The following is a 27,123-nucleotide window of genomic DNA, read 5'->3' as shown; positions in this document are numbered from 1 at the left end:
GTGTGTGTGTGTGTGTGTGTGTGTGTGTGTGTGTATATAAAACAGTCTCAATTACTGGGGATTGATAGCAAGTCTTGAATTCTGTGTAGCATGAGTCTTACTATTCTTTTTTCAAGATTGCATTTGCTGTTCTAGGTTCTTTCCATTTCCATACACAGTTTAATATCAGTGTGTACATTTCTACCAAAAATTTTACTGGGATTGCTTTGAATCTACAGAACATTTGGAGAGAATTAACTTCTTACAATTTGACTTTTTCAACTTATTTATAAATATGGTATATCTCTGAAATTTTTTAAAGTGCTTTGCAGTTATTAGTGTAGAGGGCTTGCACATTTCAATGTTAACATTTATTTTTAAATATTTTCCATTTTTTGACACTGTCATGAATGAAATTTTTAAATTTAATTTTTAAACTTTATTGCTAATATTTAGGAATGTAGCATATTTTAAATTAATCTTTATTGTTTGTCCTTGAGTAAATTCACTTATTATGTCTAAACTGTTTGTGAGGATTTCTTAAGACTTTTATGTACAAGAAGATGTCATCTGTGAAAGTCAGATGGTCTTCTTTTCCAATCAGATTTTCTTGCCTTGTTCCTGATATTAGGTACAAAACACTGGGCCTTTAACCACTAAGTATATCAAGTTAAGAAAGTGTCTTCTAGTCCTAATTTTCTATGAATTTTTACCACAAATCTATTGAATTCATGGTAAACATTTTCTGCATATATTGAGACAATGATTTTTCTCCTTTTTATGTTAATGTGGTAAATTACAATCCTATTTTTACTAGATATAGAATTGAAGGTTGACATTTTTTTCCTCCACTTTCTTCTGGATGTCAATATTTATGATCCATAGTGAACCATAATCCTTACAAATGGTCCCCTGTATATCATGTATACTTTAGCTGCTTTAAATTTTTTTCTTTCTTGTTGGTTTTCAGCAATTTGATTATGATGGGCATAGGTGTAATTTTTGTGTTAAGCTTTTTAAATGTTTTCTCATATTTCTCACCAAATTTTAAATGTTTTCAGTGATTAGTTTTCACATATTTTTTCATCTCTAATCTCTCTTCTGGAAAGTCAACAACATATCTATTAGCTTACTTGCTATTATCTGACAGAGCACTCAAGCTTTGGTTTTTTAAAAGTTATTTTTTCTCTCTCTGCCCCACTTTGGAGAGTTTATCTTGCTTTGTTTCTGAGTGCACTTTTCTTCCCAATGTCTAATTTATTAAGTCCAGCCATTTTTTTTTCAATTAAGGTGAAATAGTTTTCAGTTCTAGATTTTCTATCTTATTATTTTTTAAGTTTATTTTCTCTATTAAGATTTCAATCTGTTTCCTCAACATTTAGATCTCTGAATATATTTACAATAGATGTTATAATTTGCAGGCAAGAATCTTAAAAAGGTTATCTGATTTGGTTCTAGTGATGATGTTTTTTTCTTACAAGTCTCATTTTCCTGCTGCTTTGAAGGATTAGCAATTTTTTACTGCACACTGGACACTGTAATTTCATTTGCTCAATCTGTAGATTTTGTTAGCATCCTTTAAACTCTGTTAGCTTTTATTCTAACAGAGGCAGTTTTTATTCTAGCAGGCAGTTGATTAACTTGGTCTTTTTGAGGCTTACATTTATGTTTTACTATGTGGATCTAGAGGAGTTTTTAATCCAGGGCTAGAGTCACCCCTTCCTAAAGTTTAACTTTACATGGTCTTAACTGAATGTCTGGGATGTTCTCCACTGTAGCAGGTCAGAACTCCAATGTTTCCCGGTTTTGATTGGTCTCTAGAGTCTCTTTTCAGTTCAGATATTCCCAGTAGCTGTTCCCTTCTCGACCTCAATGAGTCACATAGTGCACTATATACAGAGCTTAGTATTTGGCCAAAGACTTAAGGAAATCACTATACCATTTTTTGCAACACTTTCTCTAGTATTTTACCCTGTAAATACCATTTATCTCAGCAACTCGGAACACTCCTTTCTCTCTTTCTTTTCAACTCAGTGAAACTACTGAGCTCTCTTCAGGCTTCCCTTCCCTCTGCTGAAGTCCAGAAAGTGTTTCCAAGCTGTTACCTGAATTGACTGTGGAACTCATGTGTTTCTTTTATCTCAGGGATCATAGTCCTGTGCTGTCTGTTTTTTAACTTATAAAATAGTTGTTTGATTAATTTTATCCAGGTTTTATAAAAACGTTTTTCTTCAGAAGGACTGGTCTATACTACATCATAGCTCAAAGCAGAAACAATTAGGAAAACAAATAAATTGGTATTAAAATTTTGGTCATTAATTTTTAAACACAATAATATGTAATTTAAATATATCTATTTTCTGCATGGTTTTAATCTATTCCTCTTGCCTGCTTATTGTGTTTCATAATATATATCCAACCAATTATTCATTTATTTAATAAAGAGTTCTTAAGTTGCCTCTAAATGTGTATAAATAATACAGCAACACACTTCTTGGTATATATTCTTTGATGGCTGTATGTAAAAATAATCTGGGATATATATATATATATATATATATATATATACACACACACACATAAACATACATATATATCCAGAAATATATATATACACCAAAAAGATATATATATATCCAGAAATATATATATATATCCAAATATATATATGTATCCAAAAATACGTATCTTTTTTTCCTCCAAGAATGGGCTTGCAGACTAATAGGGTATTCAAATACCTACTTTAATAAACACTAACAAGTTTCTTTCCAGAATGACTGTACCAGCTTGTAGTTTCACCAACTGTACACAAGGATTTTCACATTGGTGACATCCCTTTGCAATGTCCAGTTTTCCAATTTTTGCCATTTGATTAGTATAGTCATAAGACATCTTAATTTTAATTTTCATTCCTCTCATCTGGAAACCGAGCATCTCTTCACATACATTTGCCCATTTAGGCATCATCTCTGTGAACCACCAATTGATATTATTTTTCTAATATATTCACTGGGTTACCTGAAAGAGATCTTTTTATATTTAGATATTAAGCTCTGTTAAATGAGGCACTGAAAACAGTAGTCATATACCTGTTAACCTTTTCTATAAAATCTTTAATACAAAGAGATATTTAATTTAACATAGTCAACTGATATTTTTGCCATATAGTTTGTACTATTCATACCTTTTTAAAAATGTATTTTTAACTGCTAAGTTGCGAAGATATTATTCCTTGTTTTACCTGTTTTATAGCTTTACCTTTCATATTTGGATCTTTGAACCTTCTGAATTCTGTCCACTGTTGTAAAAGGTGTGCATGCATACGCCTGTATTTTTTCAATGCCATTTAGTAAACAATCTCAGCTTTCCAATCTTTATAGTACAGAGTCATAGATCTATTCCTGACCTTGCTATTCATTTCCATTGGTATATTCATCCATTCCTGTGCCAGAACCATAAAGTTTGCTTTAGCTTTTTACTAAGCCTTTATGTCTTGTGACACAACTTGCTATTCTTTTTCAAAGTTGGTCCACATATTCTTGGGTTTTTAATCCTCAATACACATTTTAAGATGAGATTTATCAGGCTTGCAACAACCATTGTAATATTGGATGAGATTTCTTCTAATGTATAGATTTATCTGGGTACAATTGATACATTTTCTAGACTAAGTCGTTGCACTCATGAATATAAACTTGCCTTGATGTTCTACCTAGATCATGTTTAACAACTGAGTCAGAGATAGTCACTGAGAAAACGGCAGCCTGATGGGTCTCAGCCAAATCCCTGTCTGGAAATTGTCCTTCGCTGAAGAGAGCTGCCTTATCAAAGTCACACCTTCTCCTGAGGAGATACAGGAATATTAAAGCCTGGTCCTCTTGCCTCAAGCTAGGACAACCCAGAAGGGTCTTCCCTGTCTCCAGACCTCACTTTCTCTGATGCATCTCTGTTGAAGGTCACCATTTTCCTCTGTTCATTTCTGCTTCTTTCATCTCTCACAGGAGTTGTTTTGGAAAGCTCTGCTGAATAAACTCTCTGCATTCAAACATAAAACTATCAGAGTATGTTTCCTGGGAAACCTGAAATATAATTCTGTCTTCTGCAGGAAAATTCTGGGGTTTGGGGGATCCATTTAGTCAATTAAATATAAAATTGTCTATATATTTGACATGATTTCTGATATATTTTTGGATGTAAAGAAAAGGATATTTTGTTTCCATTTTTCTAATTCCTGTCATGCAATATGCTTTGCTCTTCCTCGAAAGACAGAAATGTTATTTACTAGTTTCCTCAATATCCAGAATTTAAATGTTTGATAATGCCTTATTCTTGCCTTACTATTGAAGGTTACCAGAGTATTCTGGATGATACTCATCCCTATAATTAAGAAATAAAATCCATTGTCTTTTGACATTCATTGCTTCTGATATGAAGTTAGCTGTCAATCTAATTATTGTTTCTTTGTAGATAATCTTCTGATTTACTAAATTTATCTTTTATAGTGTCCAGTCTAGAGTGTATATAAATGAAATTTTTTATTTACAGAGTTTATAATTGGTTTGCTTGCATACCCATCTGTCCTTTCTTAACATTTGATAACTTTCGTTTCATAATTTTCTGTCCTTTTATTGAGTGTTATTATTACATTTTTAAGAATCTTATACTAGTAACAGTTGCAGTGGTTTTTTTTTTTCTGTTTTTACTTTTAGTTTTCCTTCTAGTTATAGCCTTGTACCAATTGTGTAATTATCTGCCTCCAGTTTCCTGGCATAAGTGGGCAAGTGGGGTGCTTTCATTCCCCAATACTCTTCTAGATTTCTATTCTGGTCCTTTAGTCAGCTCTGTATCCTTTTGATAAAAGGCACTGATGCCTTTCCCTGCATCCACTCAATTAAAAAAAGAGACATCTGGATATTTCTATTCCACTACCATTTACCTTGTTTTGGGGTTCAGTTGCATCTCCTTCAATGTGAAAGCAAAATGTATCATTGTAATGTATATTATTTATTTGTATATAGTGGAAGATAGAGGAGTATGGAAAAAGGATTAATATCCTTGCATTAATCTCATAAACCTATTATGATCAGTAATCTATCCAATCAGCTTTCATTCATTTTTAAACCTGGAAAAATTAAATATCATAACTTTTTTGTTTTTTGAAAGAAAGTCTGACTCTGACATCCACTCTGGAGTACAGTTGTGCAATCCCAACTCACTGCAACTTCCATCTTCTGGGCTCAAATGATCTTCCCACCTAAGCCTCCCAAGTAGCTGGGGCTACAGGTATGCATCCCCATGCTCAGCTTTTTTTTTGTATTTTTGGGGGTAGAGATGGGGTTTTGCCATGTTACCTAGAGTGGTCTTGAACTCTTGGGCTCAAGAAGTCTGTCTGCCTCAGCCACTGAAAGTGCTGAGATTACAGGCCTAAGCCACCATGCTTGACCAAAATATTATATCACTTCTTTATCCTTGCATTCCTTGGCAGACTTATGATCTCAATTCTTGTTCTAAAGTGGCCACTAACCAATCTGCGCCAAAGTGTTAATCAATAATATGTGTAGTGTTAATGGCCTAAATTAGCAATTTTCCTTGGATAATCTACAGGCCACTTTCTTAGAGAGGTCTCTATTAAATGCAAGAAGATATTTGCTGAGTAGTTATCTCAAATCTGTGCATAGATTCCAAAAATATTTTCCAAAACACATGCAATTTAGCTAGCGACTACCTTAATATTTGCTTCTCTTTCAGGAAAACTCCTTGCATGAGTTGTTCATGAAAATGATGAATATAACTGGTCTGGAAATCATAATACTCATTTCATTCAAGAAGTACATGATCTTTTAATATACAATTCTATAAGCCAAGCTAAATTATAATCAGTTTTTTGGTGAATGCAGAATCTGAGCAAGGGGTAATGATTGGTTGTAAACTTAGGGTCACCCGATGCATCCATTTTCGCCTACCAAAAAGGCCACACACTTCTGTCACTGGTCAGAATACTCTCTTCTCTGGAAATTTCTAGACACACACTGAAAAATTCTTATTTTATGTGATCAGTTTTCCTAGACTCCAAATTGACCATTCTCCTTCTGCTTACATAGTCTTCTTTCTAGTAGCATATAGTGCAATTGACTTTAGCAATGCACATACAGTTATACTGCATAGCGTCTTTATTCTGATCATCATGTTTAAAACCTGGTTGTATCAAAAGCTCCAACATTTTACACTTTATTACATAGAGTGGTTGAGCTTACAATTATTTGTTAATTTTTTATATGGTTGGATTTTCTGAGTAATGAGGGTGCTTTGGTATTTCCTCCAGTTATAGCATACAAATTCTACTCTTCTAAAATATCCAAGAAAAAAGTTTCAATTTTCCATCCAGAGTAATTTTAAAGTTGTAGGATGCTAATATTTTTACATCTGTCACATAAAATTAACATTTTTAAGCAATGTCACATTTTAAATTGTATTACAAGTCAAGAAAAGATGTTATTAACACATGATATTTTGATATTATCCCAAATAGATACAGTTGTGATATTTTCATAGTTTAATTATAAACATATTTTAAAGTGCCATTTATTTGAGCACTAGTGTCTACAACATTTTTCTGTAACTTTAAGCACATTTCTTACCACAAGTTGAACTCTTCCACCATTAAGTACATCTGGATCTAACTCAGGCAAAAAGTGATTGCTGCATAGTGACAAAAACAGAAAGTATTTTATAATGTAAATGTAGAGGAAGCATATAAAAGAAATGCCCAACTAAAAAGCTTGAGAGAAATTTGTTATTTACAAAATGGAAATAACAGTTTTCTTAAATTAGGTTACAAGTAAAAATAAGTACAAATGTACATCTTTCCCTAATGAAAAAAAATTAATTTGAGATAAAATTCAATTTCTAAATAACATTTCAATACCACCCTTCTTTGTCAAACATAAACACATGCAAAGAGCCACAATTGATTAGTACTACTAATGATGGTTAACAAATTATAGAAAATTTAAACATTTTACTTGTATTTGCTTACATGTTTTAGTCGTCTTTTCAAAAAAGTAAAGTTTCCTACTTTTAAAATAGCTCTAGTGTGTTTAATGTGTTATATTAATATTCAAAATAAAATTCTGTTTAAAACTAGAACAATGATATTTGGCTTTTCAAGAACTCTTGTCTTTGAAAATAATTTTTTTCTTAAAATATGACTACCTATTTAATGTATTATATTTTCAAAGGAGAAAGTTTATTAACAATTGCTTATTGTTTAAAATTTTATATATAACTTATTTATGAGTAAGGGTTATTGTTAAATATTTAAGTATATCAAAATTTCATCATGAAACATTTTTCTTCTATTTTTCTTTACATTACATCTGTTCTAATGTTTTTAATTTTCTGAACAAGACCTCTTATATCTGGCCAATAGAAATAGTAAGTTATGGATTCTATTATTATACGTTTGTTTATAGTTCTAAGGATGCTTTCTCTTATGGTTTGGATGTAGTCTCACCAAAACCCATGTTGAAATTTGATTCCCAATGTAGCAACGTTGGGTGCTGGAAACTAGTGGACAGGTGTTTGGGTCATAAGGGTGGTTACCTCTCATGAATGCCTTGGTGCTATTCTTGCAATGAGTGAGTTCTTGTTCTTGTTAGCCTGGATTAGTTTTGTCAGGACTGGATTAGTTCCCATGAGAATGGGTTGTTGAAAAGCCAGTATACTCCTTGGGTTTTGCCCCTTCATATGTGTCTATTTCCCCATTGATCTTCCACCATGTTGTGACCTGGCATCAGACACCAAGCAGATTTTGGTGCTATGTTCCTTGAACAACTCAGCCTGCAGAACCATGAGCTAACTAAACCTCTTTTCTTTATTAATTACCCAGTCTGAGCTATTCTATTATAGCAACACAAAACAGACTAAGATACTACCCTATTAATTAAATCAATCAATAACAACATAAAATAAATTGTGCTTACATTAATTTGAATACTTAGATAAAAATTCTCAAATATTGATGCCTTTATTCCTACTTTTCTGTTCACATTACAATCTGACATAATTCAGATCATAAAGTTTTATTTTCATTTCCATGATTTTTCACATTTTTAAATGAATTAAATGGATAAAATTGATCACATATTAAAGTTAGGTTTATATATATATTATTAAAAGAGATTTGTTTTAAACCTATTTTGACTTGCTGTTAAACTAAGTTTTAACTGTAATAATTATAGTTTTTTGTTTGTGTGTTTGATACTCATGTGAAACAGTTACTACCCACAATGCCTGGAAATATTTCTAAAATTGTCTTTATATTCAATATTGGCTTACTTTTTTTTTTGAGATGGAGTCTCGCTCTGTCACCAGGCTGGAGTGAGCGATCTCGGCTCACTGCAAGCTCCGCCTCCCGGGTTCCTGCCAGTCTCCTGCCTCAGCCTCCGGAGTAGCTGGGACTACAGGCGCCCGCTACCGCGCTCGGCTAATTTTTTGTATTTTTAGTAGAGACGGGGTTTCACCATGTTAGCCAGGATGGTTTCGATCTCCTGACCTCGTGATCTGTCCGCCTCGGCCTCCCAAAGTGCTGGGATTACAGGCGTAAGCCACTGCACCCGGCCAAGCTTACATTTTTAATAAATGCCTATAGTAACACTTTTACTCTTTTGTGGATATACGTAGCTAAAACAAAAATCATGAAAACTTATGTAAAAATATCATCTCTGGACTTTTATTTCCTTCAATCTTTGGTTCAGGATGCATATATGCTTTATATCATATTGTTAAGGGCTGGATTCTATCCCCTAAAATTCATATATTGAAGTTCTAACCCCCAGTACCTCAGAATATGGCTGTACTTAGAGATTGGAAAGAGGTAATAAGGTAGATAAGATCATACAGGTGTAGATAAGATCATACAGGTGTGCCTTAATCCAATATCGCTGTTGTCCTTATAGGAAGAGAAGATTAGAACAAAGACAACACAGCCTAAGGGATGACAATGTGAGGATACAGCAAGAAAGCAGCCATCTGCAAACAAAGGAGAAGGTCTCCAAAGATACTAAACCTGCTGACACCTTGATCTTGAACTTTTAGCCTCTGGAGCTGAGTGAGATAAAATAATTTTCCCTTGTTTAAATTACCCAATCTGGTAATTTAAACCCATAACAAAATAGGCAGCCCTAGTAAAATGGTACATACACTAATATAACAAAAATTAATTAAGCAACTTTTAGATTTAAGGTACCTTGTTGCTAGAGAATATAAACATTTGATATCTTCAACCTTGTAGCTCACCTGTATGCCATGAGTTAGAATTATTCTCTATAAAAGAGGAAACTGAAGCTTTGGGGCATCAGTGAAATGAATTACATGACTAGTAAAGTGACAGCCACAGGGCTGAATTATAATTTTAACTGTCAAACTTACAAATAACAAAAATAAAGCAAAATAAAACACAACCTATAATATACACGATATCTAAAAACATTTAATGAATACCACATTTTTTACTTTATAGAGTAGAATTATTTTTGTGGCTCATCTGTTGGTCTTAAGTATTACAGAATAGAGTTGTTCCCAAACATTTCAGGGTGAAAAATAGGAGTAATTAAATCTATTCTATATGAAAGGCCTTTGTATTACCTGGCAACGTAGCATATTGGCCTTTGGCTATAAAGTCATGTTTGTTTTAGCACAATTAACCTAGGTTTCAATTTTCAAGATGTGTTTACAATACAAAAATCTAATTTAGAGGAAATGACCTCACCATTTCATATTTCTGGAACTAGTCGTTTCATGAACCCCAACCTGTGTGTGAAGCCATTGGTATGTATATTCTCTATTCCTTTCTAATTTTTCACTTGCAGTGGTATCTTTGTGGATAGAGTCTTCTTCTATACCTGTGAAAGAAATATGGAACATGTATTTGTTATTTAAAGAGATCAAACTTTGGCCAACCAGTTCCATCTGTGCTAAACATTTTATCACAAGAAAGAAAAAAATGACTAACTTATGAGAGCTAAATCTGTAAGAAAACTAATGTCAGTAAGAAAAGTAATGTCAGTCACAGATTATCTATTTTTCCTGCTTAAGTTTCAAACCCATCTATTTTGAAAAAAATAGTTAAAATCAATCACCATTTATAGGGCTTGTTTTTGGGTTTTTAATTAGAAAAATCAGAGACTTATTTTTTGGTAGACTGTAGAATTCTTCTAATATAAAAACATCTGTTCCCTATCTGTCTTTTCAGGATTAAAGTCTAATTGTTTTTATACCACTCTTATCCATATGGAGAATTTAGAAATTATATTGAGTGTTTTTGAACCTGAATTTTCATTTACATAAAACTGAGCTTGCTTTGTGTAAGCTACTATAGTATTTCATGAATATCAGAGTTACACTGAAGACTAGTTGTTTTAAAGCCTTCCTCCATGGACTTGATCTTTTAGACTGCTTCATTTTTGGTTTGGGGCTTGTTGGCTTCGTAAACTTGGTTGATAGTACACCAGAGGGAGACACCTCTTAAAACCTAAATCATAGTAATCAACTCAGAACAATCCTGTAGTTTAAAAACCTGACATTTAAAATGTCAATTTATTACTTTGAAATATTCTTTTGTTATAGATGTTTGTACACAAGAAGTCTACATATTTGCAAGTTGTTTAGAAAACGAATAAAGTATGGTGCAAAATCTATTTTGAATAGTCTGTGCATGTACATGCACATACACACAGGCTTAGCATGTGTCATTCAGAATATGTTGAGGATGATATATCTAACATGTCTTTCTTCCTTAAAAGTTACTGTTGTAATTAGTGAAATGACTCTAGTTTTCAATTTAAACAGATGTTGAAGCTAGGTCTCTGGAAAGCTTAAAATCTGGATGCTTTGGGTATCTAAAACTCTGTTACTTAGTAAAGTTCCTATTGCTTCTTATGAGACCTTATGTTTCTAAAATGACTTCAGCCCTTGAAACCTGAACTTAGGCCAACTCTTCCGTAGTTGCTACAATTAGAGGAACAATTGCTTCACATGAGGGGATTGGACATTGAATCCATGAGCAGACTCCATTTTCATAAACAGCCTTATAATTATACAAAAGTTCTTTGTAGATTCTGGATATTAACCCTTTGTCAGATGGGTAGATTGTAAAAATTTTCTCCCATTCTGTAGGTTGCCTGTTCACCCTTATGGTAGTTTCTTTTGCTGTGCAGAAGCTTTTTAGTTTAATTAGATTCCATTTGTCAATTTTGGCTTTTGCTGACATTGCTTTTGGTGTTTTAGTCACGAAGTCCTTGCCCATGCCTATGGCCTGAATGGTATTGCCTAGGTTTTCTTCTAAGGTTTTTATGGTTTTAGGTCTAACATTTAAGTCTTTAATCCATCTTGAATTGATTTTTGTGTAAGGTGTAAGGAAGGGATCCAGTTTCAGCTTTCTACATATTGCTAGCCAGTTTTCCCAGCAACATTTATTAAATAGGGAATCTTTTCCCCATTTCTTGTTTTTGTCAAGTTTGTCAAAGATCAGATGGTTGTAGATGTGTGGTATTATTTCCAAGGGCTCTATTCTATTCCATTAGTCTATATCTCTGTTTTGGTACCAGTACCATGCTGTTTTTGTACCAGTACCATGCTGTTTTGGTTACTGCAGCCTTGCAGTATAGTTTGAAGTCAGGTAGCGTGATGCCTCCAGCTTTGTTCTTTTGGCTTAGGATTGTCTTCCCAATGCGGGCTCTTTTTTGGTTCCATATGAACTTTAAAGTAGTTTTTTCCAATTCTGTGAAGAAAGTCATTGGTAGCTTGATGGGGATGGCATTGAATCTATAAATTACCTTGGGCAGTATGGCCATTTTCACAATATTGATTCTTCTTATCCATGAGAACTTAAACAAATTTACAAGAAAAAATCAAACAACCCCATCGAAAAGTGGGTGAAGGACATGAACAGACACTTCTCAAAAGAAGACATTTATGCAGCCAAAAGACACATGAAAAGATTCTCATCATCACTGGCCACCAGAGAAATGCAAATCAAAACCACAATGAGATACCATCTCACACCAGTTAGAATGGCGATCATTAAAAAGTCAGGAAACAACAGGTGCTGGAGAGGATGTGGAGAAATAGGAACACTTTTACACTGTTGGTGGGACTGTAAACTACTTCAACCATTGTGGAAGTCAGTGTGGCAATTCCTCAAGGATCTACAACTAGAAATACCATTTGACTCAGCCATCCCATTACTGGGCATATACCCAAAGGATTATAAATCATGCTGCTATAAAGACACATGCAAACATATGTTTATTGCGGCACCATTCACAATAGCAAAGACTTGGAACCAACCCAAATGTCCATCAATGATAGACTGGATTAAGAAAATGTGGCACATATACACCATGGAATACTATGCAGCCATAAAAAAGGATGAGTTCATGTCCTTTATAGGGACATGGATGAAGCTGGAAACCATCATTCTGAGCAAACTATCGCAAGGACAGAAAACCAAACACCACATGTTCTCACTCATAGGTGGGAACTGAGCAATGAGAACACATGGACACGGTGGGGAGCATCACACACTGGGGCCTGCTGGGGGTTGGGGGGAGGGGAGATGGATGGCATTAGGAAATATACCTAATGTAAATGACAAGTTAATGGGTGCAGCACACCAACATGGCACATGTATACATATGTAACAAACCTGCACGTTGTGCACATGTACCCTAGAACTTAAAGTAAAAAAAAAAAAAAAAGGGATGTAGAAAAAAATAATTACACAAAAGTTATAAAACACACTCAAACAAACGGAAGATTTGGCATTGCTACACACTGCATTGGGTCTCTTTTCTAGCAAAACCCCAGCTACTGATCTGGTTTCCTTAGTGACCAGGCCAGACGTTGGATAGCACAGTGACAGAAAACAGTGATGACTCAGTGACCCTGATGATCAACTGAGCCCAAGACTTGAAACTCACCTACTCCTGATACGGAGAGAATCCTTTTGTAATAAGTAAACTTTTAGTTAAAACAGAAATAATCTCAGTCTTCCCGTTCTTAAAAATAGTGGCATATACTTGCAATGGTCACTTTTTAAAGTACTCATTTTGGAAAGCTTTCCTCAATTCTACAATAACACTTCATAAACTCTAAGTCATTTTACATCAAAACTCAGCCAAAGTTCTAAACAATTCCTGAGTAAAAAGGAGAGATTTCATCATAATGATCCAATTCTTATTAACCATTTTAACACCAAGGCATAAATTGGTAGATTGGCATGAGCTCAGTGTAAGTAACAGAACAAGCATAGTGGTGAAATTGGCTGGATGTACTTGAAAATACTGCAATTCAAATGTTAGAGGAAGTAGTTCTGTCTCAGCAAAATCATTTCAGAATTACTCCTGTTACTGAGGAAGAGAAAGTAACATTTATTCTTGGAAGCTTGCAGAAGTCCTTCTTTTAGCAACTTGTGTAGGAAGAATAAGAGTGACCTGGATTAATTAACGGACACTTACCAGTTTCCAGTTAGGCTGCCCAGTAATTCCTTCCTTTCAGTATTAGAAAAAGCAACCTTCTGCCTGCAGAACACTAATTCCTTTGTCCACAATTCCTTGCTACTTCTATGGATCTTGCATCATCAGTTTCCTATATTGTCAACCTAAGAAAAATGCCTTCCTTTCATTCTTGCTATCCTCCAGTTACTACTGTTTATATGTGCTTTTTACTTCAAAACACAACCTTGAGTAATTTTATTTAAACATTTTTTTCAACTTTTATTATAAAAATAATACATACTCATTATAGGAAATTTAGAAAGTAAAAAGTCAAAGAAAAGACAATCTGCAAACACGATTATCAAGACAACCGCTGGTTAATATTTAAAGGCATTTACTTGTAGCTGTTTTCACATTTTTTTTGTTTTGTTTTGACTTTAGTTTACACACATAGTTGCTCCTCAGTACCCATAAGGGATTGGTTCCAGGACCTTCTTTGAATACAAAAATTGGTGGATTCTCAAATCCCTGATAGGAAATGGCATTTGCTTATAATCTGTGAACATCCTCCTAGATACATTAAACCATTTATAATTACTCATAATGCCCAATATAATATAAACTGTTATACTAATTTTTTTAGGAAATAATGAAAGAAAAACTTTGTACATGTTCAGTATAAGTGCATTTAAAAAAAATTTTTTTATCTGCAGTTGGTTGAACCTACGGATGCAGAACCCATGGATATGAGAGGCTGACTGTAATTATATGTATTCTTCATATCCTATTTTTCAGTGAGTATTATAATAAATGTATTATATGTAATAGAAAACTCAGACATAATTTTCATGGTTTTATACTATGATCTACCAACTTATTATATAATAAGTTTTTAATTATCTCTTTTTAAATTTTACCTTAAGTTCTGAGATACATGTGCAGAATGTGCAGATTTGTTACATAACTATACACGTACCATGGTAGTTTACTGCACCCATCAACTGATCATCTACATTAGGTATTTCTCCTAATGCTATCCCTCCCATAGCCCCCCACCCCTCAACATGCCCAACTGTGTGTTGTTCCCCTCCCTGTGTCCATATGTTCTCATTGTTCAACTCCCAATTATGAGTGAGAACATGCGGAATTTGGTTTTCTGTTCCTGTGTTAGTTTGCTGAGAATGATGGTGTCCAGCTTCATCCATGGCCCTGCAAAGGACATGAACTCATCCTTTTTGATGGCTGCATAGTATTCCATGGTGTATATGTGCCACATTTTCTTAATTCAGTCTATCATTGATGGGCATTTGGGTTGATTTCAGTCTTTGCTATTGTGAATAGTGCTGCAATATACATATGTGTGGATGTGTCTTTATAGTAGAATGATGTATAATCCTTTGGGTATATACTTGCTAATGGGATTGCTGGGTCAAATGGTATTTCTGGTTCTAGATCGCCACACTGTCTTCCACAATGGTTGAACTAGTTTACAGTCCCACCAACAGTGTAAAAGTGTTCCTATTTCTCCACATCCTCTCCAGGATGTTGTTTCCTGATTTTTTAATGATTGCCATTCTAACTGGCGTGAGATGGTATCTCATTGTGGTTTTGATTTGCATTTCTTTAATGACCAGTGATGATGAGCTTTTTTTCATATGTTCGTTGTCTGCATAAATAATTAATCCATTTTAAAAGATGGAATTAAGAATAAAATATCTAATAGTATAAACATTTTAAAGAGTTTGATATAAACTATATTGTCAAATGGTTTTAAAAGGTCTCACCAATTACATACTTTATGAGATTGCTTATTTTACTGAGTCCCTTGTCAAGAGTAAGAGAGCAAATATTTTTAAACTGCTGATAATTTGATAACAATACTGTCTAATTATGGTCTTAATTTATACATCTTTGCTAGTGAAATGGAACATTATAATTATTTAATAATTTTAGTTTGTACATTGTAAAATATCTTTTTTGTTTTCTTCAATTATCTACCGGATTCTAGTTTCCTTTTTTGTTTTTGACTATTTATAATCCTTTTTCTGTTATCATTGGTGCAAATATTTTCTCCTGACCATTGGTTGATTTTAGTTTCTACTCTATTTTCAAAAGGTGCAATTTTCATTTTCTGTAGGCATACAGATTTATATATTTGCCCCAAATCTTCTAAACTATAGGCTACGTTCCTTTCATAATTTATAGGTATTTCCCAATTCTATAAACTGCATGAGAAATAAGAGGATTTCAGGGACAAATTGGACACTCTTCCAATATTTTGCTTTTCCACAAATAATATCACTACGAGATACTGTAAGATGGCCTGAAACTGGCTTATGTAACAATTATATTCATTCCTTAATTTCACTGACCTCACTGCTGGATTCCAGACCATTTCCTTTGTCTTACAACTCTTTTTTTTCTGCAGGCCTTTGGGACACCAGACATCAAGTATTCCCTCCCTTCAGGATCCGTTTTAGATTCCTTTAGATGTTGGTGCTCCCAATTTTACAAGTACCTAGGAGTCAGTTCCCACTCTATATCTGGCACTGTGCTAGCTTCTGATAACCGTCAACCTGATTGGCATAGTTTCTTATCTCATGAGCTAACAGCTGAGAGGACTAGGTATCACCAACCTCTATCTTAATCCTGTTCTTGTATCTCATATTTCCACCTGAACTTCAAAATCGCTTGTCTTTACCATCATCATCCTACTAAAGTATGTTTTTTCCTCCTGGATTCCGAAGTAACTCAGATTACTCAGTCTGTAGTCAATATTGGCTACTTATTCTTTAAATACAAATATCTAATCAGAAATCAGATCTAGTCCACCTCCTGGGTAACCTACTAATCTGGTTCCTTCTTTCTTTTGCCATTGCAACCATTTTACTTTAGGCCCCATTCTGAACGTGAGTGAGCAGTCCTATATGTGGGGATATATGTATGTGTAAGGGTATCTTTCTTACCTGTCACAACAGAAGAGGTTCTCTTCATCTTAAACCCAACGCCTTAAACTGAGCGCCAGATCCCTATCCTTCCATATAATCTAGAATCCCTTGCCATCAGTTTCCCTTTTCTTCTATATTTTCAGCATCTCTTAAAACTGACTTTTTACATTCCCCTCCAGTGACTCTTCTCTCTCTCCTTCCCTAATCAGATGAGCTTCTTGAAGACAAACATTAGTCTCTGTTGACTTACTTGCCATCTGCATTATGGCTTTCTCCCAACACCCTTTCACTGGAACTATGCACATCAAAAGCATCATAATGCTAAATTTGGGGGACTTTTTGAAGTTCATATCTTACTGACTTCTCTATAGTATTATTCACTATTATCCACTCCCTCCTTCTTGAAAGGCTTGTTTTCCCTGGATTCATTACCTTCTCCATGTTTTTATTCTCAATCCTTTGGCTAAATCCCAGTCTCTTCCAAGGGCCCCTCTTCCCTTGCCATCTTTTTCAATCTCAGGATTCTTCTCTGGCTTTCTATCTTGGCCCCACTTTATTTTTAGGCTATACTCTCTCTGTATAATGATATCCATTCAAATTTTTCAATTGCCATCTTTACTTCCTTTTGAGACATGTATTCAAAGACCCCTCACTTATATATCCAACAGATACTTCAAGCATGTCAACAAATTGAACTCATGTTTATTATTTAACCTTTTCCTAAATTTTCTATAATGCTATCACTATCATTAATTTACAACTGGGAAAACAGAGTGTGGCACTGATACTTTCTCATCTTCCAACTGCATGTTTTACCATCTATGTTAAATCTATCAAATCTCCTCCATTCCCAATGCCACTATTTTTAATTCAGGCTACCATTGTTTCTTCTGAATTACTGCAACAGCCTTCTAACTGGCCTCTGCTTTTATTCTTCCTCCCACAGATATATCTCCATACTGCAAATGATCTTGCTAAAGTACAAATCTAATTGTGCCATCTCATAGGTTAAATTCCTGGTTCTCCACTGCCTTTAGATAATATTCAAAGCTTTTTTTCCATAATGTATAGGTCTTACTTTATATCTTCAGATACTTCTGTTAGGTTCCTGTCTCAATCCCCCAGACATAGTGTAGTTAGCCCAAATGTTCTCTTTTGCCCACAGACCTTTGCCCATACTGTCTTCCATGCTTGGGACTATCCACTTTGCCAAAGGTATTCCTGCTTCAGGTCTTTAGGTCTTAGTTTAGAACTTCTGTTCTTTGGGGTATGCTCCCTGATCATCCAACACTGCATTCCTTATTTAAATTAGGTTAGGTATGCTCATTCCAAAGAACTGTATAGATACCCCATGATAGCATTCATTACATTATATTTTATTTTCTTATCTATGTGTCTGCCTTCCTACTATTATCAAGGGCAAAAAATACAATTACTTTTCCATCAATCTAATACAATTTAATCTCCTTAAGTGGTACATAGTAGGATGGTGCTCAAAAATATTTGTGAAGTAAAATAATTATCACGGTTGATTAATGTTGTCTCAGTACCCTGAGAAAAGTAGAACTAGAATTTGGAGGTTTTTAGCATGTGGACAAACCTGTGCATTGTGGAGGATAACACATGTCTAAACATGATTAACTTAATTATTATAATAGAAACTTCAGCTTTGAAGGTCAAGATTAGATTGGGATAAAAATTAGCAACTAATGGTACGGAATTAAACACAAAACCAGGCCAGGCGTGGTGGCTCACGTCTGTAATTCCAGCAATTTGGGAGCCTGAGGGGGGCGGATCACCTGAGGTCAGGCGTTCCAGACCAGCCTGGCCAACACGGTGAAACCCCATCTCTACTAAAAATACAAAAATTAGCCAGGTGTGGTATTGCACGCCTGTAATCCCAACTACTATAGGGAGGCTGAGGCGGGAGAATTGCTTGAACCCACGGGGAGGGGTTTGCAATGAGCTAGGATCACGCCACTGCCCTCCAACCTGGGCGACACAGCGAAACTTTGTCTCAAAAAATAAAATTAAATAAATAAAAATAAAAATAAAACACAAAACCAAAAAAAGAAACACTACTCATTCATATAAAATTACTTTATAAAATGTTTGAAGTATACTCAATCATAGAGGAAAGCAGATTAGTTTTAAGAAGTTCACCAAAAGAAATGAAGTACTTTTTAAATTAATGGAAATATTATTCTTTTTTTCATGAAAAGCACAACAAAAGTGTTCATTAAACCCATATGCTTCAAATAAATCAGTTTTCTAAATTTTCAATATAACATAATATCCTAAAGTGAGGGAGATTAAGATTCAATTATCATTTAAGGCACAGAAAAATAAGCTAACTATTTATATTTTTAATACATATGGCAACTTTCCCATGACTATTTTCTTTTCCCTTAATGGCTTTTCACAGTAATATAATAAAATACTCTTGGTTTCATTAATAGAGATGAGTTCATTTCTTTACCAAAAGTTTTTGGAGGGCACAGTTGTGGCTCAGAAAAACACTTCTTCATTCAATGGAAATATTTTTGGTAACTTTGATAAATGGCTGACTCTATGTATCTTATGTCGGCAATACTAAAATTTTGATTTACACTATAAAGCAAAAGTGGTCTGTATGTGTTTATTAAAATAAGTTATTGCATTATACCTCACAAACAAAGCACAACTAAAAATGGAATTTGGCATAAATGTTACACTAACAGAATTTTAATTTCATTAACATTTGTATAAATACTTGTTGATAGGCTGTTTATGGTTTCTTCCTTAACCAATCCAATCTGTTGTTGGAAAGTTGACAGCATTGGCACGAAACCAGTAACTCTACAAGAGCCATTTGTGTGTGACAAGCAACATCCCTATTCTTTAAAAATATATTTAAGTATATATGTAATTGATCACTCAGAAAAAATGACTTCATGAATAAAGAGAATTGTTGGTGCAAAACTTTAAAAAACAGAAATTTTGGGAATAGTGCCAAACCTATATGTAAGGTCAAAGGCTAACATCAGCACCAATCACTCCTTTACATATTTCACTATATTTTATGGCAGAGAGGGAAAAAAAAAACTAAAATGAAAAGTTATGTGCTAGTTTCTGACATTTGAATTCATTCTCAAAATTAGTCCGTTTGGGGTATGGGATAGTACATAAAGTATATGAATAACCATTATGAAGGCAAAGAAAAATAAAATTAGTTACTAAATTATATCATTGAAAATATTTAGATTTTGCAAGACACATTTTTTGATATTACGGAATTACTAGATTTAACTGAATCCCTCTACAATAGCAGAAACATCCTTTAACAAATCGACTATAGTTGTGCTTATTAACCAATTGTAATAAATAATCTGTATTCAACTTATACACAACTCTACATTAAAGGAAGTATGTTTTGCCATGTATATTGTTCAGCTGGGCTGTATTTCCTCACTAATATCTTTATAGTGCAGTACCAAATACTATATAAAGGGTGATTCTTTGGTTTCTTTCCAGAGAATCACATAACTCAGGAAAATCCTAGGTTGCTTAAGTCATATATACATTAACATGTAATGTGTCTCCATGTTTGCTATAACTAGGGCTGGGACTAGAGTAAGGTGAGTGGGACAAGTGAGGTACTTGCCTTAGGCATAACATTTAAGAAAGTGCAAAAAAAACCTGAGTGATTAAGATAAATAATATTTTACTGTAATATTTAAAAATCAAAAGTAATGCAAAAATTTAAGAGAAACAAAATACCAAAGTTTTAAATAACAGGACTAGTAACAGTGTTATGCCAAGTTGTATTGAAGCCTGATGCAAAAGGAAAAAACAGTAATACTAATTCTGTCCCTGTCCTGGTATTTATCCATTTCTGAGAAATATTAATATAAATGTTAATAGGATATTGCTTTTAGAACTATCCAGTAGCCATGGAATTTATGATTGTTTCCCATGAGGCTGTCACACTACCTCATTTTCCATTACAAGAGGTCCTGGAATCTGACTTATAGGAAATTCATTAGGTAATAAATTAATTCAGTCTGTAAAACTAGGGTCTGTACCTTATCCATCTTTGTATTTGCCTAGCAATGAAATTGTACATAGTAAGTTGGCTTTGTCACTTACTAGCTATGTAATGTTGGGTAAATTATTTATCTTCTCTCTGTCTCAGTTTTCTCCTTTTAAAAGGTACACAATAACATAGAATGAACACATAGAGTACGTTAACATATAGTAAGGATTTACTAGCCATATTACTATTTTTTATTTAAAAAAGTAAAATGAATTCCATCATGCATAGCCCTAATGCTATCTCAATTGCCAAAGGCCAGGACTTACTCTAAATTCAGGTCAACTTTGGGGTTCTAGGGGGTCACTGACAGGAGGGAAAGATTGATGTTTAACACAAAACTAGCCAGAAAAATTGTCTCGGGGGCAAGTCCAGGAAGTACTCCTTACCAGAATTCTAAATATGTAACCAGTATTTTTAAATGTATTTTATTTCATAATATATAAGGATTTCAGTGTGTCCTTAAAAAGAAAAATCAATTTCCACATGATAAGAAGAGTAGATGGTCTTAATTGATTTTAAGTTATTACAAATTATTTTTATCAATTAGTAATAACCATGAAGGAGGCTCCATTGACATGATTCTCTCCTGTTTCACCCTCTCAATTTAATTATCCTTGAAAAATATTCCTCTATCCAACCTAGACTCCCTCAGGGAGTGTTAATATAGTAAGTCATCCAAACTAGGGCTCGCTCAATAGCATAACGGAGCATCTAATGATGTCAGTACGCTGGCTTTCAGAATAACATGGTGATAGTGGCCACATAAATATTACTGCCACACACATATATATGTGTGTGTGAACACATTACATATATATAGAGACACACACATTTTATATATATATATATATAATATACACACACACACATTACATACATATATATACACACATTACATATATAGATATATAGACTTCAGGTCCCTGCTCTATCTAAAGGTTTTCACTCATTGATAAAAATGCATTTCTAATTCTACTGATTTACGTATATTTATTAACTGAGGGACAAGTAGGTGGTTTTATTTCCTTTACTACTTTTATTTCAAAAGAAACCAATAAGTGCATTAGTTGATATATTAGTGATAGAAGCTTGAAAAACTCAATAAAACATACTTTATATTATTACATAGCCATATAACAGAAATGCTCATAGCACATATGTCTGTATGTTCATAATGAAATTCCCATTATGTGCATTTATATCATCTTATTATACACCTCTGCCTATGATAATTTTTGTATTTGTCAAACTGAATTATATAGATAAGTTTCTGATACAGAGATAACTTCATATGAAATACTGAATATATATTAAAATACTGTTTGCATTATGCAAAGCAATAATTAAAAATAACTTTCACAATTTGCACGCCAACATATTAGAAAGTAATAAACCTGGTTCTCAAGTTGTTTTCCATAAGCAACAATATTAAGCAATTATCCCTATAGCTGGCTGACTATTTAAGAGTTTTCCAGTTGAATACTTTATTAATGCCAAAGTTTTATCTTTTATTGTGCTATTTTTAGAAAGACTGACTTCTATTTTATGTAGCAGAATTTCATTTGTAAATGAATGAGGTCCTTTTTACAGGAATATCACATTTAATTTGAAAATAGGTAAAAGCAGTCCTTGTCTATGCATATTCTAGTGGAGAAATGAGTCAATACAGGTGGGAATTATTGGTCCACACTGTAAAATTACTTTTTAGCTTTAAACTATTACTCATGTAAATATTAATTTTTGAAAGCTATTTTCAATGATTTTGTTTTGAAATATAACACATACACAAAATTTTACATATAGTATGTGTATATTCAATTTCAAGATTTATAAATATATATGAACTATAAATAATTATATACATTATATATTAAATTATATGTAAATTAATTATATAAATGAAATTTCATAAAAATATTCCTCTGATCATTTCAAAATATAGAACACTGCCTGCATACCAGATGTCCTGCTCAAAATCTCTCCTAATTCACCATGGAATACCATGCAGCCATAAAAGAGAAGGAGTCCATGTCCTTTGCAGGGACATAGATGCAGCTGGAAGCCATCATTCTCAACAAACACAGGAACAGAAAACCAAATACTGCATGTTCTCACTCATAAGTGGGAGTTGAACGAGAACACATGGACACAGCGATGGGGACATCACACACCGGGGCCTGTCGGGGTGGGGGGCTAGGAGAGGGATAGCATTAGGAGAAATACCTAATGTAGATGACAAGTTGATGGACGCAGCAAACCATCACGGCATGTGTATATTTATGTAACGAACCTGCACACTCTGCACATGTACCTCAGAACTTAAAGTAAAATTACAAAAAAGAAAAGGTCTTGCTTCTCTTAAGGGCAACTACTATAGTTAAGCTTATAACCTTGACTTTCTTGATTTACTTTATAATGTTTAGCACATACATGTTTAAGCACTATATTGTAGCTTAGTTTGCTTTTGAACTATACACAGATAGAACAATTCTGTAGGTATTATTTTGTTTTCATTTGTTCAATATTGTTTGTAAAATGTATCTGTGTTGCTGTATATAGATATGGTTCTTTTTTTATTGCTGTACTATATTTCACTATATGAATGTATTAGAGCTTATCCATTGCATTGTTGTTGGCCACATCGGTTGTTTCCAGTTTGGGAGTATTAAGAACAACACTTGCATCCTACTTCTGTCGTTTCAGCAGGGACATGGATGGAACTTGAGGCCATTATCCTTAGCAAACTAACATAAAAACAGAAAACCCGATAATGCCTGTTCTCACTTATAAGTAGGGGCTAAATTAGAACACATGGACACACAGAGAGGAACAACACACATTGGGGCCTATTGGAGGTTGGAGGGTGGGTAGAGGGAGAAGATCAGGAAGAATAATTAATGGGTACTAGGCTTAATACCTGGATGATAAAATAATCTGTACAACAAACCCCCATGACACAAGTCTAGCTATGTAACAAACCGGCACATGTACCCCTGAACTTAAAAAGGAAAAGAACAACACTGCCCTGACTATCCTTGTGCAAGGCTTCCTATGGGGCAAATATCTATGAGTGTTGCTTGAAGGATGATAGGGTATGCATATCTTCAACTCTACTGGAGTGTCAAAGTTGTTTGTCAAATGGTTACACCAAATTATAATATATTCCAATTAGCAAAATATGAGTTTCATTGGTTCTTATCCTCTATAAGATTAAGTTCTGTTAGACTGTTTTTGTTGTTTATTTGTTTGTGTGTTTTAATTAGCCTCTCTCTGGTTGCAAATGAGATTATCACTTGTTTATATGTTCATGAGTTATTTGGATTTCTTTTATGAGACGTATGTTAAAACTTCCTGTTTATTATTCTCTTGAACTGTCTCTATTTTAATGCTTCCTCAGAATTATTTATACTGGACATGAGTGCTTTGTTGGTTATGTGTAGCAAATACCTTCCCCATGTGGCTGCTGTTTCACTACTATTATGACATCTTTCGATGTATGTGGGTTCTTAATTATAATGTGTATATACTTATTAATATGACTAGTACTTTTTGCATATTTTTAAGGAAATAATTGCATATCTAAGTTTATGAATATATTCCTCCACATTATCTTCTGTAAGTTTTATATTTTTTCTTCTTACACACAGGTCTTTTTTAAGTAGGCAGAACAACTTATTTTAATATAGATAACTAACTTTAAAATAAGATTTAGAAAACCCTACCTATTCCTCACTGATTTGGAATGCAACCTCTATAACAGTATCAACTAAACATTATATGTATGGGCCTCTGTCTTGGCTCTCCTGTTGCCATTTTCTATATCCTTACCTTTCCCTACCCTGTCTATCCACCACATAATTACCACCATATCATACATTATCACATGATATTCACTGTCTTACTTGATGCAGTTTTATAATAAGTTGTGGTGTTTGATATGGTGAATTCTTCCACTTTATCTTTGTTGAGTGTAATTGGCTATTTGTGGATTTTGAATTTCCATAGAAATTTTAGATTCTGCTTGTCAGCTTTCATAAACAAACACCTTGTGGAATTTAATTGAGATTGTAGTCATAAGTTAATTTGGAAAGACTTAGTTCTTTAATATTTAGTCTTCCAATTTATAAATATACTTAAAGCTTTTCTTTAGCATTTTCAGTAAAGTTTTATGATTTTCTTCATAAGGTCTTATGCATCTCTTGTTATATGTATCTTCAATATTTGATTAAAAAATATTATTACTGGTTGCATTTCTTTTCCTTCTGATTGTTTATTCACAGAGTTAGTTTAAGAATAGGGCCAGTTTGGCAAATTATATTTTTCTAGGTTTTTAAATTTCCTCTAAATTTTCAAATGTATTGACATAAAGTTGTTCACAATATGATTTTATTAAAGCTTTGCAGTTGGTATCATCTGTCAATCTACCCCTTTTCTATTCATGATACTGGTTATTCGTGTTTTCTCTCTTATTTTCACCATCAAACTTGCCAGGGTTGCATCACATTTACTAGTCTTTTCAAACAATTTTGGCCTTATTGATACATTTTATTACATTTTTTCCTATTTCATTAATTATTGTTGTCTACAATATGTGGTGTTTTTGTTGTTACTTTTTAAAATCATTATGATTTCTTCTACTCATAAGTTTTTAAGTGTCCTTTAACTTCCAACAAAATGATTTTCTGGTTACATTGCTATTATTGATTTATAGCTTACTAGCATTGTATTCAGAAAACACCCTGCGTAAGATTTTAATCCTGAAGACATTTTTTGATACCTGATTTAAGGCCAGTTTAAGTTCAAGTTTGCTAAAAGTCCTATGTGGGCCTAAGGATAATGTACATTTTCCAATTGTTGAATGTTCTGTATAAACATCTTAGGAAAATTTTATTAAACCAGTTTATCAAAGCCTGTCCCTTACTGATTTTTTGAGTACATGCTATATAGATGTGACAGAAATGTCCTTAAAATCATCCAATATAGTTGTGGAATTTGCTACTTCTTAGTATTCTTTAATTTTTGCCTTATTTTTGAGGTTGTGATATACTAGTTTATTAAAAGTATCATATCTCTAGTAAATGGAACTTTTTATCATTCTGAAATTCTGCTCTATATGTTTGGTAATTTTTCCCCCCAATGTGTATTTTTTTTCTTATATAAATATAAGAACACCAGCTTTTTTTGTTGTTGTTAGAGTTTTTGTGGCATGTTTTTTCTATCTTTTTGCTTTTAAACCTATTGCACCTTTATAGTTTGTTTCTTGGATTTTTTAAAAAATCTAGAAACAATTACTATTTGCTACCTGGGCTATTTAATCATTTATATGTAATTTAAGTACTTATATTTTGAGTTTAAGTACACAATCTCATTTTGTGCCTTCTATATGCCGTCTGTACTGTGTTCTTTTTCTTTATTTTCTTGACTCCATATTCGATAGAGTACTTCTTTTCTTTCTACTGCTTTCTTTCTAGTAGTGTGGCAGTAATATTGTTTTAACCTACTCATTGAGTTTTTACCCTAGAACCCTCTCTCTCTCTCTCTTTCTCTCTCTCTTTATATATATATAATATATATTTGATACGTATTATAAATATATTCCATATATTTATGGAACATATATATATTCCATACATACATGGAATTTAACATAATCTAAAAGTAAGCATTTTTCTCTCCTCCTAGAGAATACAAGAATCACAGAACATTTCGACTCAATTTAGCTTCATTTTTCAGTTATATATTGATATTTCTGTGTTCCTTACATGTAACATTACATTTCATATTATTACTGTTATTAACATTTTTAATTTATGCTTGATTTCACCAATATATTCTCCTCTTAGTTAATTTTTCTATATTCTTTCATCTTGGATCTTCCATCTGCTACTTTTTTGGCCAAAAAGACTGCCCATTTAAAAAAACGTATCAAAAAGTGGGCAAAGGACACGAACAGACACTTCTCAAAAGAAGACATTTATGCAGCCAACAGACACATGAAAAAATGCTCATCATCACTGGCCATCAGAGAAATGCAAATCAAAACCACAATGAGATACCATCTCACACCAGTTAGAATGGCCATCATTAAAAAGTCAGGAAACAACAGGTGCTGGAGAGGATGTGGAGAAATAGGAACACTTTTACACTGTTGGTGGGACTGTAAACTAGTTCAACCATTGTGGAAGTCAGTGTGGCGATTCCTCAGGGATCTAGAACTAGAAATATCATTTGACCCAGCCATCCCATTACTGGGTATATACCCAAAGGACTATAAATCATGCTGCTATAAAGACACATGCACACGTATGTTTATTGCAGCACTATTCACAATAGCAAAGACTTGGAACCATCCCAAATGTCCAACAACGATAGACTGGATTAAGAAAATGTGGCACATATACACCATGGAATACTATGCAGCCATAAAAAATGATGAGTTCATGTCCTTTGTAGGGACATGGATGAAACTGGAAACCATCATTCTCGGTAAACTATCGCAAGGACAAAAAACCAAACACCACATGTTCTTACTCATAGGTGGGAATTGAACAATGAGAACTCTGGACACAGGAAGGGAACATCACACTCCGGGGACTGTTGTGGGGTGGGGGTAGGGGGGAGGGAC

General features: G+C 33.5%; 1 protein-coding gene across 1 annotated transcript in view; it reads right to left on the bottom strand.

Moving 5' to 3' along the window:
• The window catches only part of LRRIQ1 (leucine rich repeats and IQ motif containing 1), a 199,916-nt gene that overhangs the window by 5,669 nt on the left and 167,124 nt on the right, over positions 1-27,123 (bottom strand). The window contains 2 exon segments of the mRNA XM_058425629.1: positions 6,618-6,678; positions 9,749-9,881. Of these exon segments, the coding sequence (XP_058281612.1) occupies positions 6,618-6,678; positions 9,749-9,881 (194 nt within the window).

This window comes from Hylobates moloch, unplaced genomic scaffold, assembly GCF_009828535.3.
Source record: "Hylobates moloch isolate HMO894 unplaced genomic scaffold, HMol_V3 SCAFFOLD_12, whole genome shotgun sequence".
In the NCBI taxonomy this organism is placed as follows: domain Eukaryota; kingdom Metazoa; phylum Chordata; class Mammalia; order Primates; family Hylobatidae; genus Hylobates; species Hylobates moloch.
Note: the sequence above shows the minus strand (reverse complement) of the source record. Positions and strands in the feature narration are given on the sequence as shown.